General features: G+C 43.1%; 1 protein-coding gene across 1 annotated transcript in view; it reads right to left on the bottom strand.

The window, feature by feature from the left end:
* The window catches only part of LOC135573895 (mucin-3B-like), a 54,655-nt gene that overhangs the window by 12,927 nt on the left and 25,025 nt on the right, over positions 1–16,703 (bottom strand). The window contains 6 exon segments of the mRNA XM_065024101.1: positions 3,088–3,407; positions 3,547–4,249; positions 4,291–5,359; positions 5,445–5,584; positions 5,672–6,148; positions 8,435–8,494. Of these exon segments, the coding sequence (XP_064880173.1) occupies positions 3,088–3,407; positions 3,547–4,249; positions 4,291–5,359; positions 5,445–5,584; positions 5,672–6,148; positions 8,435–8,494 (2,769 nt within the window).

Genomic DNA, 16,703 nt, shown 5'->3' with positions numbered 1-16,703 from the left:
TTGTGCAGCTGTGGTTGTTGTTTGAGCAGCTGTGGTTGTTGAGGCCAGCACTTCGGTTGTTGTTGCTGCAGCTGTGGTGGTTGTAGCTGCAACTGTGATTGTTGTGGGAGATTCTGTGGTTTTTGTGGGAGAAGCTGTGGTTGTTGTGTGAGATGTTGTGAATGTTGTGGGAGAAGATGCGGTTGTTGTGGGAGAAGCTGTGGTTGGTGAGGCCAGCACTTCGGTTGTTGTTGCTGCAGCTGTGGTGGTTGTAGCTGCAACTGTGGTTGTTGTGGGAGATTCTGTGGTTGTTGTGGGAGAAGCTATGGTTGTTTTGGGAGAAGTTGTGAATGTTGTGGGAGAAGCTGTGGTTGTTGTGGAAGAAGCTGTTGTTGTAGTTTGTGCAGCTGTGGTTGTTGTTTGAGCAGCTGTGGTTGTTGAGGCCAGCACTTCGGTTGTTGTTGCTGCAGCTGTGGTGGTTGTAGCTGCAACTGTGATTGTTGTGGGAGATTCTGTGGTTTTTGTGGGAGAAGCTGTGGTTGTTGTGTGAGATGTTGTGAATGTTGTGGGAGAAGATGCGGTTGTTGTGGGAGAAGCTGTGGTTGGTGAGGCCAGCACTTCGGTTGTTGTTGCTGCAGCTGTGGTGGTTGTAGCTGCAACTGTGGTTGTTGTGGGAGATTCTGTGGTTGTTGTGGGAGAAGCTATGGTTGTTTTGGGAGAAGTTGTGAATGTTGTGGGAGAAGCTGTGGTTGTTGTGGGAGAAGCTGTTGTTGTAGTTTGTGCAGCTGTGGTTGTTGTTTGAGCAGCTGTGGTTGTTGAGGCCAGCACTTCGGTTGTTGTTGCTGCAGCTGTGGTGGTTGTAGCTGCAACTGTGGTTGTTGTGGGAGATTCTGTGGTTGTTGTGGGAGACGCTGTGGTTGTTGTGTGAGAAGTTGTGAATGTTGTGGGAGAAGCTGTGGTTGTGGGAGAAGCTGTGGTTGTTGTGGGAGATGCTGTGGTTGTTGTTGTGGGAGAAGCTGTGGTTGTTGTGGGAGAAGCTGTGGTTGTTGTGGGAGAAGCTGTTGTTGTAGTTTGTGCAGCTGTGGTTGTTGTTGGAGCAGCTGTGGTTTTTGAGGCCAGCACTTTGGTTGTTGTTGCTGCAGCAGTGGATGTTGTAGCTGCAACTGTGGTTGTTGTGGGAGAAGCTGTGGTTGTTGTGGGAGACGCTGTGGTTGTTATGAGAGAAGCTGTGGTTGTTGTGGGAGAAGCTGTGGTTGTTGTGGGAGAAGCTGTTGTTGTAGTTTGTTCAGCTGTGGTTGTTGTTGGAGCAGCTGTGGTTGTTGAGGCCAGCACTTTGGTTGTTGTTGCTGCAGCAGTGGATGTTGTAGCTGCAACTGTGGTTGTTGTGGGAGAAGCTGTGGTTGTTGTGGGAGACGCTGTGGTTGTTATGAGAGAAGCTGTGGTTGTTGTGGGAGAAGCTGTTATTGTTATGGGAGACGCTGTGGTTGTTGTGTGAGAAGCTGTTGTTGTAGTTTGTTCAGCTGTGGTTGTTGTTGGAGCAACTGTGGTTGTTGTGGGAGAAGCTGTGGTTGTTGTGGGAGACGCTGTGGTTGTTGTGTGAGAAGTTGTGAATGTTGTGGGAGAAGCTGTGGTTGTGGGAGAAGCTGTGGTTGTTGTGGGAGATGCTGTGGTTGTTGTGGGAGAAGCTGTTGTTTTAGTTTGTTCAGCTGTGGTTGTTGTTGGAGCAGCTGTGGTTGTTGAGGCCAGCACTTCGGTTGTTGTTGCTGCAGCTGTGGTTGTTGTGGGAGACGCTGTGGTTGTTGTGGGAGAAGCTGTAGTTGTTGTGGGAGAAGCTGTTGTTGCAGTTTGTGCAGCTGTGGTTGTTGTGGGAGAAGCTGTGGTTGTTGTTTGTGCAGCTGTGGTTGTTGTGGGAGAAGCTGTTGTTGCAGTTTGTGCAGCTGTGGTTGTTGTTGGAGCCGCTGTGGTTGTTGTTGTGGGAGAAGCTGTGGTTGTTTTGGTTTGAGAAGCTGTGGTCATTGTTATGAGAGAAGCTGTGGTTGTTGTGGGAGAAGCTGTGGTTGTTGTGGGAGAATCTGTGATTGCTGTTGGAGAAGCTGTGGTTATTGTGGGAGAAGCTGTGGTTGTTGTGGGAGAAGCTGTTGTTGTAGTTTCTGCAGCTTTGGTAGTCGTTGGTGCAGCTGTGGTTGTTGAGGTCAGAGCTTTGGTTGTTGTTGCTGCAGCTTTTGTTCTTGTAGCTGCAACTGTGGTTGTTGTGGGAGAAGCTGTGGTTGTTGTGGGAGAAGCTGTGGTTGTTGTGGGAGAGGCTGTGGTTGTTTTGGGAGAAGCTGTGGTTGTTGTGGGAGAATCTGTGGTTGTTGTGGGAGAAGCTGTTTTTGTAGTTTGTTCAGCTGTGGTTGTTGTTGGAGCAGCTGTGGTTGTTGAGGCCAGCACTTCAGTTGTTGTTGCTGCAGCTGTGGTGGTTGTAGCTGCAAATGTGGTTGTTGTGGGAGATTCTGTGGTTGTTGTGGGAGAAGCTGTTGTTGTTGTGGGAGAAGCTGTTGTTGTAGTTTGTGCAGCTGTGGTTGTTGTTTGAGCAGCTGTGGTTGTTGAGGCCAGCACTTCGGTTGTTGTTGCTGCAGCTGTGGTGGTTGTAGCTGCAACTGTGATTGTTGTGGGAGATTCTGTGGTTTTTGTGGGAGAAGCTGTGGTTGTTGTGTGAGATGTTGTGAATGTTGTGGGAGAAGATGCGGTTGTTGTGGGAGAAGCTGTGGTTGGTGAGGCCAGCACTGTGGTTGGGTTGTTGTTGCTGCAGCTGTGGTGGTTGTAGCTGCAACTGTGGTTGTTGTGGGAGATTCTGTGGTTGTTGTGGGAGAAGCTATGGTTGTTTTGGGAGAAGTTGTGAATGTTCTGGGAGAAGCTGTGGTTGTTGTGGGAGAAGCTGTTGTTGTAGTTTGTGCAGCTGTGGTTGTTGTTTGAGCAGCTGTGGTTGTTGAGGCCAGCACTTCGGTTGTTGTTGCTGCAGCTGTGGTGGTTGTAGCTGCAACTGTGATTGTTGTGGGAGATTCTGTGGTTGTTGTGGGAGAAGCTGTGGTTGTTGTGTGAGAAGTTGTGAATGTTGTGGGAGAAGATGTGGTTGTTGTGGGAGAAGCTGTGGTTGTTGAGGCCAACACTTCGGTTGTTGTTGCTGCAGCTGTGGTGGTTGTAGCTGCAACTGTGGTTGTTGTGGGAGATTCTGTGGTTGTTGTGGGAGAAGCTGTGGTTGTTGTGTGAGAAGTTGTGAATGTTGTGGGAGAAGCTGTGGTTGTTGTTGGAGAAGCTGTGGTTGTCGTTTGTGCAGCTGTGGTTGTTGTGGGAATAGCTGTGGTTGTTGTGGGAGAAGCTGTGGTTGTTGTGGGAGAAGCTGTGGTTGTTGTGGGAGATGCTGTGGTTGTTGTGGGAGAAGCTGTTGTTGTAGTTTGTTCAGCTGTGGTTGTTGTTGGAGCAGCTGTGCTTGTTGAGGCCAGCACTTTGGTTGTTGTTGCTGCAGCTGTGGTTGTTGTAGCTGCAACTGTGGTTGTTGTGGGAGAAGCTGTGGTTGTTGTGGGAGACGCTGTGGTTGTTATGAGAGAAGCTTTGGTTGTTGTGGGAGAAGCTGTTGTTGCAGTTTGTGCAGCTGTGTTTGTTGTTGGAGCAGCTGTGGTTGTTGAGGCCAGCACTTCGGTTGTTGTTGCTGCAGCTGTGGTGGTTGTAGCTGCAACTGTGGTTGTTGTGGGAGATTCTGTGGTTGTTGTGGGAGAAACTGTGGTTGTTATGGGAGAAGTTGTGAATGTTGTGGGAGAAGCTGTGGTTGTTGTGGGAGAAGCTGTGGTTGTTGTGGGAGAAGCTGTGGTTGTTGTGGGAGAAGTTGTGGTTGTTGTGGGAGAAGCTGTGGTTGTTGTGGGAGAAGCTGTGATTGTCGTTTGTGCAGCTGTGGTTGTTGTTGGAGCAGCTGTGGTTGTTGTTGCTACAGCTCTTGTTGTTGTAGCTGCAACTGTGGTTGTTGTGGGATAAGCTGTGGTTGTTGTGGTAGGAGCTGTGGTAGTTGTGGGAGAAGTTGTGGTTGTTGTTGGAGAAGCTGTGGTTGTTGTGGGAGAAGCTGTAGGTGTTGTGGGAGAAGCTGTTGTTGTAGTTTGTGCAGCTGTGGTTGTTGTTGGAGCAGCTGTGGTTTTTGAGGCCAGCACTTCGGTTGCTTCGGTTGTCGTTGCTGCAGCAGTGGATGTTGTAGCTGCAACTGTGGTTGTTGTGGGAGAAGCTGTGGTTGTTGTGGGAGACGCTGTGGTTGTTATGAGAGAAGCTGTGGTTGTTGTGGGAGACGCTGTGGTTGTTGTGGGAGAAGCTGTGGTTGTTGTGGGAGAAGCTGTGGTTGTTGTGGGAGAAGCTGTGGTTGTCGTTTGTGCAGCTGTGGTTGTCGTTGGTGCAGCGGTGGTTGTTGAGGCCAGTGCTTCGGTTGTTGTTGCTGCAGCTGTGGTTGTTGTAGCTGCAACTGTGGTTGTTGTGGGAGAAGCTGTGGTTGTTGTGGGAGATGATGTGGTTGTTATGAGAGAAGCTGTGGTTGCTGTGGGAGAAGCTGTGGTTGTCGTTTGTGCAGGTGTGGTTGTTGTTGGAGCAGCTGTGGTTGTTGAGGCCAGCACTTCAATTGTTGTTGCTGCAGCTCTTGTTGTTGTAGCTGCAACTGTGGTTGTTGTGGGATAAGCTGTGGTTGTTGTGGTATGAGCTGTGGTTGTTGTGGGAGAAGCTGTGGTTGTTGTGGGAGACGCTGTGGTTGTTGTGGGAGACGCTGTGGTTGTTATAAGAGAAGCTGTGGTTGATGTGGGAGAATCTGTAATTGCAGTTGGAGCAGCTGTGGTTGTTGAGGCCAGCACTTCGGTTGTTTTTGCTGAAGCTCTTGTTGTTGTCGCTGCAACTGTGGTTGTTGTTGGAGAAGCTGTGGTTGTTGTGGGAGAAGCTGTGGTTGTTGTGGGAGACGCTGTAGTTGTGGGAGAAGCTGTTTTTGTAGTTTGTGCTGCTGTGGTTGTTGTGTGAGAAGTTGTGAATGTTGTTGGAGCAGTTGTAGTTGTTGTGGGAGAAGCTGTGGTTGTTGTGGGTAAGGCTGTGGTTGTTGTGGGAGAAGCTGTGGTTGTCGTGGGAGAAGCTGTGGTTGTTGTGGGAGAAGCTGTTGTTGTAGTTTCTGCAGCTGTGGTTGTCGTTGGCACAGCTGTGGTTGTTGAGTCCAGCGCTTCGGCTGTTGTTGCTGCAGCATCTGTTGTTGTAGCTGCAACTGTGGTTGTTGTGGGAGAAGCTGTGGTTGTTGTGGTAGGAGCTGTGGTTGTTGTGGGAGAAGTTGTGGTTGTTGTGGGAGAAGCTGTGGTTGTTGTGGGAGAAGCTATGGTTGTTGTGGGAGACGCTGTGGTTGTTATGAGAGAATCTGTGGTTGTTGTGGGAGAAGCTTTGGTTGTTATGGGAGAAGCTGTTGTTGTAGTTTGTGCAACTGTGGTTGTTGTGGTAGATGCTGTGGTTGTTGTGGGAGAAGCTGTGGTTGTTGTGTGAGAAGTTATGAATGTTGTTGGAGAAGCTGTGGTTGTTGAGGCCAGAGCTTCGGTTGTTGTTGCTGCAGCTTGTGTTGTTGTAGCTTCAAATGTGGTTGTTGTGGGAGAAGCTGTGGTTGTTGTGGGAGAAGCTGTGGTTGTAGTTTGTGCAGCTGTGGTTGTTATTGGACCAGCTGTGGTTGTTATTGGAGCAGCTGTGGTTGTTGAGGCCAGCACTTCGGTTGTTGTTGCTGCAGCTCTTGCTCTTGTAGCTGCAACTGTGGTTGTTGTGGGATAAGCTGCGGTTGTTGTGGGATAAGCTGTGGTTGTTGTGGGAGAAGCTGTTGTTGTTGTAGCCACATCTGTGCTTGTTGAAGCCGTAGGTGTAGATGTCATTGGTGTTGTTGTGGGTGTTGTTGTGGTTGTGGTTGTTGTGGGCACGACTTTGGTTGTTGTAGGGGAAGCTGCTGTGGTTGTGGGATCTGCTGTAGCCTTCTTGGGAGAAAAAGTTGTTGTTTTGGGTGTATCTGTGGTTGTTTTGGGGGCAGATGTGGTTGTTGTAGGGATGAATTTGGTTGTTGTAGCCGCAGCTGTGGTTGCTGTAGGGGAAGCTGTTGTTGGAGCTGCTGCAGTTGTTGTGGGAGACACTGTGGTTGTTGTGGGTGCATCTATGGGTTTTTTGGGAACAGCTTTCGTTGTTGTTGGGACGGCTGTGATTGTTTGTTGATGGCAGGGTTCTGGGGGTTGTTGCACGTGATGTTGTTTTTCTTGCCGCTTGTGATGTTGTGGAGGCAGCTGTGTTTTCTTTTGCGACTTCTCTTCTCGTCGTATCCGCAGCTGTGGTTGTTGTGGGTGCAGCTTTGTTTTTTCTTGCCTCAGCTCTTCTTTTCGTACCCACAGCGTGGTTGTTGTGGGAGCAGCTGTAGTCGTCATTGCTGCGGCTGAGGTTGTTGTGGGAGCAGCTGTTGTTGTTGCGGGCTCAGCTGTGGTTGATTGTGCTGACACAGTTGTCAAGATTGTTGTTGCCGTAAGTACTGTTGATGGAATCGACATTATCATTGTTATTTTCATAGTTGTTATTTTCATAGTTGTTTTATCACCCCCCCCCCCTTAAAAGATTTAGATGCACTACTGTTCCACTGGATGTCATAAGGTGAATGCACCAATTTGTAAGTCGCTCTGGATAAGAGCGTCTGCTAAATGACTTAAATGTAAATGTAAATGTAATCATGCCCAGCACATTTAAGGGGGCATTGGAAGTGTCTGTCCTATATCTGAGAGAAATACGAAAGATCAGGAAAAAATTACTTTAAAAATAACAACGTATTTAACCCCTTCTTTTGACACTGAACTACTTCCATACAAACATCCATAACTTGTTTTAACTGCTAACCGGGCTTGCCTTCAGTTCAGTCTTGTGAGGATTGGTGGCGTCCTAGAGCAAAACAGTCGACATGTATGTGTTTATGAGAGACTCACCTTTTCATAGAGGGTTCAATAGTTTGTAAACCATTCGGACGCTACAGAGTTTCTTTTTTAGAATAATTTTTGGGATGTTTTATGCTCTGTAGCTCTGCCACCTTTCACCGCAGATGTGAAAGGCCGATATCAGCGGACGCGGTCGATTGAGACACAGCCCATCCAAAAATACTTCTCTAGCTTAAAACTTCTTGATGCTACCCATCCCTTAAGCGGGATAATTGTCATCAGCAACCGCTGAATAGCATAGCGCCTCAGTCAAATAATATTACTAAAAATATTCATATTCATGAAATCACAAGTGCAATATTGCAAAACACAGTTTAGCCTTTTGTTAATCCACCTGTCATCTCAGATTTTGAAATTATGCTTTACAGCGAAAGCAATCCAAGCGTTTGTGTAAGTTTATCGATCGCATGACAAAACATTAAATACACTTAGCATCAGGTAGCTTGGTCACGAAAATCAGAAAAGCAATCAAATTAATAGTTTACCTTTGATGATCTTCGGATGTTTTCACTCACGAGACTCCCAGTTACACAACAAATATTCCTTTTGTTCCATAAAGATAATTTTTATATCCAAAATTCCTCCGTTTGTTTGGAGTATTATATTCAGAAATCCACAGGATTTTTTATAATCAATCCTCAGGTTGTTTTTAAAATATATAATCGGTAATATATCAACCGCAAATCTCTTTCACAGTAGGAGAGGGAAAAGCAATACCCATCCAAACTCTGTTGCGCGAGCAAAACAGACCACTTGATGCGATGTTATCGTTCTGGCTCATTTTTCTAAATAAAAGCCTGAAACTATGTCTGAAGACTGTTGACACCTTGAGGAAGCGATAGGAAAAGGAATCTGGTTGATATCCCTTTAAATGGAGCAATGGGAGGCTTTGGAACATGGAGTTTTCAAAATAGAAGCCACTTCCTGGTTTGATTTTTATCAGGGTTTCACCTGCAATATCAGTTCTGTTATCCTCACAGACAATATTTTGACAGTTTTGGAAACTTTTGTGTTTTCTATCCTAATCTGTCAATTATATGCATATTCTAGCATCTGGTCCTGAGAAATAGGCCGTTTACTTTGGGAGCGTTATTTTTCCAAACATAAAAATAGTGCCCCCTAGCTTCAAGAGTTAATGGGTCTTGAGACAGGAGCCATAGCCATTTATCATTAACCATGCTACTTGCTATTCATCCTAGTTCATGCGCACCCTCTGCTGTTTGAGTCTTTGGTACTGCAATAATTACAAAAAAATGTTCACATTTTCACAGTATTGTTCCAACCTCATATTGTGGAAATATATATAAAAACACAGGAAAATCACGTTTTTGATTAAGCTGGAATTTTAACGATTTGATAATCTACACTTTTTTTACACTGTGTTTTTTGTAAGACATATTCTCATATGAACATCAGGAACTATTTAATCTCACAGAAGTTAAACATGTTCTGCTTTCATTTCTCACCTGTTAGGCAGAGCAGTGTAGCTCTGCATCTCATCTTGATTGTAGCCATATCTCCACCACCTAAGAGAGAAAGATGATATCAAGTTTTCTACACATAAATGTTGGAACTATAATTTGATATTCTGCCTCGTACAATATATGTACATTCTGGCATGTGGATATGTTTACACACTCACCCCAATGGTTGTCGATACCCTGAGATATCAAATCTTTCATTACATAATTCACATACTGTCATAAAGGAAATGATTTGCACCATTGATAAAGATGAGTCGAAAAGACTGTATAAATAAATAACACAAATACTATTGCATAGTATTTTTTGAAGATGATATAATAATACTACTAATACAATTGCTCAGAGAAAAATATTTTGTTTAAGAAGTAATCCTTTTTTCTCCAAAGGTTTCAATACACTAGCACCCTCCCCTTGCGTGAATAACTGCACTGAGCCTTTTTCTAAAATGATTTATGGTATTGGAGAACACATTGGGAGGAATCCATTTTGAAAAGGCTTGGAGACCAAAGGTAAACACCTTGTCCCTCCCCCTGGAATGCTATTCCTTAGAGCAGTGAATCACCTTCTGTGACTGTGTTACTTTACACAATCGAATCATTTCCGATATAAACCCTGGGGCGATGTGTTTGGTGTGTTCGATACCATTCCATTGATTCCGTTCCAGCCATTACTATGAGCCCATCCACCCTAATAAAGGAGCCAACTGCCGCTTGTGCCACATTTCATTGGGGGAAAAACAACCTGCGTTTTAACCACAAATAACAACTGTTATTTTGCCTCTCATGCAAGTACAGCACGATTTTATAGTCACATATTTGAGTTTCCAAATCTCAGTTAGTTAGGGGATATTCTAAGGGATATTCTCTCTATGTTAGCAAAAACCCTCTAGGAGCCTTTTTAGCATGTCTTGGTGTTAGTTAGGAGAACATTCCCTTAAAATGTCTAGCAGAACGTATCTAGAATGTGGTTAAAATGTTCTCTGAATATAATATATTAAAGTTCTAGACACGTTTCATGGGACGTTGCAAGAACATTCATGTCCAGTTTTCTGAGGGTTCTGAGATTATTCCACCAACGTCCCACCAAACATACACAGAACAGCGTTGCCATGTTCTCAGAATATACGATATTAACGTTCTAGACACGTTTTTTATTTTTTTATTTTACCCCCTTTTTCTCCCCAATTTCGTAGTATCCAATTATTAGTAGTTACTATCTTGTCTCATCGCTACAACTCCCGTACGGGCTCGGGAGAGATGAAGGTCGAAAGTCATGCGTCCTCCGAAACACAACCCAACCAAGCCGCACTGCTTCTTAACACAGCGCGCATCCAACCCGGAAGCCAGCCGCACCAATGTGTCGGAGGAAACACCGTGCACCTGGTGACCTTAGTTAGCATGCACTGTGCCCAGCCCACCACAGGAGTCGATGGTGCGCGATGAGACAAGGATATCCCTACCGGCCAAACTCTCCCTAACCCGGACGACGCTAGGCCAATTGTGCATCGCCTCATGGACCTTTCAGTCGCAGCCGGCGCGAACCCAGAGTCTCTGGTGGCACAGCTAGCGCTGCGATGCAGTGCCCTAGACCACGGCTCCACCTGGGAGGCCCTATGTTCTAGACACATTTGATGAGAACGTTGCAAGAACATTCCTGTCTGAGGGTTAGGAGAATATTCCATGAATGCCACATCATACATACACAGAACATGGTTGCCATACTCACAGAAGATAATAACCTTTTTTGACATGTTTAATAGGACGCTGCAAGAACAGTGGCGGCTTCATGTTATGGGTATGCTTGTCATTGGCTAGGACTAGAGAGTTTATAGGATAAAAATAAATGGAATACAGCTAAGCACAGGCAAAATCCTAGAGGAAAACCTTGTTCAGTCAGCTTTCCAACAGACACAGGGAGGAAAATTCACCTTTCAGCAGGACAATTACCTAAAACACAAGGCAAAATATACACTGGTGTTTCTTACTAAGACGAAATGTAATTTTCCTGTGCAGCCGAGTTACAGTTTTGACTTAAATGTTCTTGAAAATCTATGGCAAGACTTACATAAATATTGTACATTCCCAATATTGTACGTTCCAGGTGTACAGACTTACCCAGAAAGACTGATTCTAAGATGTATTGACTCAGGGTTGTCAATACTTCTGTCAATGAGTTTTCATTTTGTTATTATGGGGTATTGTGTGTAACACAACAACATGTGGAATAAGTCAAGGGGTATGACTAATTTCGGGAAGGCACTGTATAATAAAATCCTATTACCGTCTGATGTACATTCTTGAACTGACTTGGTAACCTTCTGGATTGATTTGGCAGATATAAATTAATGATGTTAGGGGCTACAGGTCTACTTGGTGGAAAGATCATTTCATGTGATATTATTGGATTGGTGAAATATCACTCGCTGCTTTTGAGAGGAGATTCAATGTTTGAGTCTTCATTACTGTTTTGTATTTTCAAATTACATTCTGTCAAATACCTATTTTGATGACAACATCATGAACCGTCTTGGTGTTTAAGAATGTTTGCTATTTCTCACTCAACTATTATTTTTGTTCAGATACATGTGTGTATAAAGTTTGCAGATAAAAAAAATGTTGGATAATGATAAATAACTTTATAAAGTAATGCTATAAAAGCTAAATCATAAAAAAAATCCTAGCATTCTTTTACTAAATTCAGTATCTTGCATGCCCATTTCCACTCACCTGAACTTCTTGAAATAAATAAATGAAGTCCACTTGAAATTTTACTTCCAAAGATTCACAAGGTGATCGTCAACCAGGTATATAGGTCCGAAAGTATAGCTTCTTCTCTCTCTATCACCTCACAATTGGTAATGCCAGTATGACAGGAGGATGCAGGTATGCTCAATATGATTCTCAGACTGTATTAGCAGCTTTAATATTGCAATTGCTTATCAACTGGTTGGGTGGCTTCAATGTGTGTTGTTAGGCCCTTTTTATAGATGAGAACATTCCTAAACATTCCTCCACCCCGGAAAATCCATCTACCCTAATCCACTGTCTAAAGACATCATCAGTGCCATCCTCCTATCTTTTGTTTTTGTTAATTGTCCAATTACATAAGAGGTATTGAAATGATTTGCCCTACCGGTTTTACCTCGAGTCACTGATAATTGCACATGACTTGAAATACAGATATGCAACTGTTGGTCACAGATACCTTTGAAAAAAGGTTAAGGGCGTGGATCAGAAAAACCAGAGTCTGGTTTTACCACAATTTGCCTCAGGCAGCGCGACACATCTCATTCGCATAGAGTTGATCAGGCTGTTGATTGTGGCAGGTTGAATTCTGATGTTTTATTTGATGAATTTATTATTTCATTCCAAGTCATCATCTCATCACTTAGGTTAGATCTTTTTTATTTTCAGGTGGAGATACGTCACGAAGCAACTGCTGCCCTTCCCTTTCGATGTGCTTTCTTCTGTCTCTCATCTCTCACCCTCTCCATGTCTGCCCCACACCAGAGAGGAAGGGGCGAAGCAAGATTCTTGAGCACCTCTTCATGATACCCATCGACTGTACAAGTAGGCACTTAATGGATTATGGTCATTGTAGTTATTTACCACGTTTTCTGTGCTAAACTATTTAGAATATTGGCCTGTTGGAAACTACAACTCCCTACTGCATCGCACAGTTTGGGCTTGATCTGATTTCGCTCTAGAGAAACTGCACATTGAGCTCACTGAAGAAAAAACATTGACTAAGTGGAATTGAAATAATTCAACCGACATCAGACAATTCAATTGTTTAAAAACCCGATAAATAACCGACATTTCGATGAATCCCTCTGGGTGAACAAAATATTGAAAATACATGGGCCCTTAATATTAAGTTATGTGTCCTCAAGGCATGTGTCCTCGAATGTTATTTAGTATAAGAATATCACATCAGCTGGTAGAACTGACTAAATTAAATGAATCTTATAACTTATTCCATTTCACAGGTATTTTTGGGGTTCATGTCTTTTAATATTCATGCGGACAAGGGGCTATATCGATTATTATCTGTCATGTTGTGTGGACACTTGCATTTCTTTACAGCTGAGTTACCCTGGTCGTGTCAGTACACAGTCATTTTTTAATTAATAACATCATGCAACTTTACCTCGCTACATCTCCAAAGAGGAGAACAAAGAGAACAGCAGGCCAGTAGATCCCTTAGAACAGCAGCAGCCAGGAGAAACTGGTAGGCAAGTGGATGATTTAGGTGACCCCGACACAGGCTCAAAACAAGTTAAGCTACACAAGTATCCCCTTGACCGTTTTGGATTGCAAAACTAAAGAGACACACCAGAAGAGAACCCAGAAACAGCAGCTGAAGAGTAGATGATTGAGATAGACACCAGACAAAACACAGATTCAGCAACTGAAAAGTAGGATATGATGGAGAGAGACACACCACACCGAGGCTCCCGAGTGGCGCAGCGTTCTAAGGCACTGCATTTTAGTGCAAGAGGGGTCACTACAGTACCTGGTTCGAATCCAGGCTGAGTCACATCCAGCCGTGATTAGGAGTCCCATAGGGTGGTGCACAATTGGCCCGGTGTCGTCTGTGTTTGGCAGGGGTAGGCCGACATTCTAAACAAGACTATGTTAGCGGAACCCCGTCCCCAGACAGGTTAACTGACTTATCAAGTTAAATGAAAGTTAAATGATACATAAAAACGAAATAAAAACACAGCAATAGAATAACAGGATTCCAGAAGAACAAGGCCACAAGCATAGACGAAGGAGACAGCAACAAAGAAGTACCTCGGACAGCAACAGACAAGACACAGAGAAAGTCACAGAAGAAGGCAGATGGAGAGAAAACAGAGGTAGGTTGAGCACAGAGTGGACTGTAATCACTTCACACTGCTCTAGAGATTCTATGTAGTTTTATTTGCACAAATTATAACAAGTGAATTATTAACAGTGACAAAGTAAAACATGTTTTACAAAGAATTTGCAGGTGAGGTGAAAAAATATTATGAAATTACTTTTAAAACAATTGCTGAAAATTCATTTTGGCGGGATTTAGTTGGTGAGATTGAGATTTTTTTCATAAATGGAAAATACATTTTGTAACCTCCTTGGTGGATATATTTATGGACAGACGGACATGCTGATTGATGCATGTTGTTATATGGAGAGATGAATAGAGAGGGTGCAGTCAGAGATCTAAGGGTTTTTGAGTCATTAAATGCTTCTCTATTATGGCAGCAGAATGTGTCAACTTATCTACTCTCTCACCTGACTCACCAAGCGTGGTTATTTTAGGATGGGTCTAAGGACTGAGCACTGGCACCTGTAGTTGTAGACTTTGGATGGGTGATACAAAGTCAGGTACACTGTAATTACAGTGTAGTTAAACATTGTTGTTAGTTTACAACTGTGAAATCTACAGAGTGTGCAAATATGTCATCAAGGCAAAGGGTGGCTACTTTGAAGAATCGCTCTTGCACTGAGCTATTTCAAATATATTTTGATTTGTTTAACACTTTTTTGGTTACTAGATTATTCCATAGGTGTTATTTCAAAGTCTGGATGTATACACTATTATTCTACAATGTAGAAAATAGTTTAAAAAAATAAAGAATAAACCTGGAATGAGTATGTGTGTCCAAACTTGACTGGTATTGTATGTGTAATTACATATAACACAAATTTTGGTAATTAAATATCATTAAACCACACCTGCATGTATTATATAGGAAACAATATCACCTAACTTCTGGTCACAGCTGCCAAAATAAAGGAAACTTTAATAAATTAGGGATAATAAGTATTTCAATTGTGTTGAGATCTGGTGACGAAGACGGCGATGGCATACGATTTACATCGCTTTAATTTTCATACAACCATACAGTGACCACTTTGCCCTGATGATGGGGGCATTTTCATCCTGGAAGAGACCCTTCCCACCAGGATGGAACTGCTTCAGCAGAGGTTGAAGGTGATCACTCAGAATGGATGTGTAGTTATTGACATATACCTGGCCCTGTAAGGGGTTGAGTGGACTTAAACTATGCAGGGAAATGCACCACACACCATAACAGAGACACCTGAATCCTTCTCCTGCTTTCAATATACGTTGTGTCCCTCATTTATTCAAGTGTTTCCTTGATTTTGTCAGTTACCTGTATCTCTGTTGATAAACTGGGCTAGATTACCCAATAATAGGATACGTGAGTTAAAGTTTGTGAAGACAAAAGCCAAATCTGTTACGTAAAGTTCACAAAGCAAATTTAGCTTGTAACTATTACATGACCTGCACATCATGATCAAATGCAAATACATTTTAGTTGGCCAAAGGTTTGCTCAACTTGTGATGAAGTCCTCAAAAACAAAAAAATCAGAAGCAGCAAGATTACAATAATGGGAAATGCAACCACAATGCACTTCAACTTTGACATGTTGAAGGATAACTATAGGGAGAAGCACTGTAATATTAACGTTAACCTCTGGTAACACCACATTAAAACAGTGCACATGTTGTTTCAGGACGACGGACAGTTACAGAGTCAGCACAAAGTTCATCAGCGCGGTCTCTGCTATTTTAACACCATCAGTTGGACACTGCGCCTAGTATCTCAACGAGCACATTCACACTCATCACGATATGCAATGAACCTGTGAAGAATATATACCTACAGTTTGGTCCAGAATAGATACAGTAGTTATTCCAAATTGCAGCAAAGATGGCAGCAAATATTGGAATATTTGTACCCAAAATAAGATGTTTCATTTAACTAAAAGGTATTTGAGTCCATCAAAGGAAATGTAAAACAGTTAACCGAAAAATGAAATAGCACTCCAATGACATGTACTGTAGCCTAAACTTTATTTTGTAAAACAAACCTTCAGAAAATAATTGTTAAGGGGATTCCAATTGTTAGCACTGCTCACTGTGAAACCCTAAATCTCGAGTACAGCCTATCATACAGAATTTAGGAACACCAGAAAAAATGTGTGGATTCAGTGCAAAACTTGAAAAACGTTTGGTTGTCACGGTGAAGTGAAACGAAGACAATGTATCGACTTTCTCGCCTGTGTGATTACAATGTAGTCTAACAAAATTGCTTGAAAAAGGCACAGATTTGAGTTTTTTGTTAATAGAAGCATTGATTCTCTTGCACATCAAACTATTTAATGGCGAATCAAATGGTCTGCTGTGCCGATAACCAGGGTTACTATTTAGCAAGATGGAAATGGGAAAATAAGGGACCCGTGAAAAATATTGAAATAGTGTAGCACCCCAATACCATGTGATGTATAGGCTATATTTAATTTACTATTTGAATTGTGACCACAAACTAATCTGCATAAATGGGAGGGAAAAGTGTGAGCTGAACCCAATTAAGCTATAAGGCCTGAGGGGGTGTGGTATATGGCCAATATACCACAACTAAGGGCTGTTCTTACGCATGACGCAACGCTGAGTGCCTGGATACAGCCCTTAGCCGTGGTATATTGGCCATATACCACCAACCCCTGAGGTTCCCTATTGCTTATCCCTATTATTAACTGGTTAGCAACATAATTAGAAAAAACAGATGTTTTGTCATGCCCATGGTATGCGGTCAGATATACCACGGCTTTCAGACAATCAGCATTCAGGGCTCAAACCACCCAGATTGGAAATACATTCAGGAAATAAATACGAACCACTGGGCACACACTGGTTGAATAAACGGCATTTCATGTTCAATTCTTATATCCAACTGACTTTGAATGGAATAGATTCCAACCATAACAATAATGTAGTAGTGTTAGCCTTTTATGTAAAACTGCCGTTTCCTATCATTGTTGTGGGCATGTATGCAGTCTGCTAAAGTTACAGTTCAAATCAAATCAAATGTATTTGTCACATGCATTGTAGATAACAGGTGTGGACTATGTGAAAAATATGAAAACGAAAGCTTCCTCAATATCGTGACACCTGTCTTTTTTCTCAGTGTGTTCTCCGAGGTGCAAAATGAGACGTCCAGAATGAGAGCGATCCTCAGAATGGATCGCTCTTATTCTGGACGTCTCATTTTGCACCACGGCTTTCAGAAAATCAGCTTTCAGGGCTCAAACCACCCAGATTGGAAATAAATATGATGATTAATCAATCACATTCATTTACAAAGCCCTTTTTACATACGCTGATGTCACAAAGTGCTGTACAGAAACCCAGCATAAAACCCCAAACAGCAAGCAATGCAGGTGTAGAAGCACGGTG

This window comes from Oncorhynchus nerka, linkage group LG11 (genome assembly GCF_034236695.1).
Source record: "Oncorhynchus nerka isolate Pitt River linkage group LG11, Oner_Uvic_2.0, whole genome shotgun sequence".
Lineage (NCBI taxonomy): Eukaryota > Metazoa > Chordata > Actinopteri > Salmoniformes > Salmonidae > Oncorhynchus > Oncorhynchus nerka.
The sequence above is the reverse complement of the archived record's forward strand: the minus strand, read 5'-3'. Positions and strand labels throughout refer to the sequence as shown.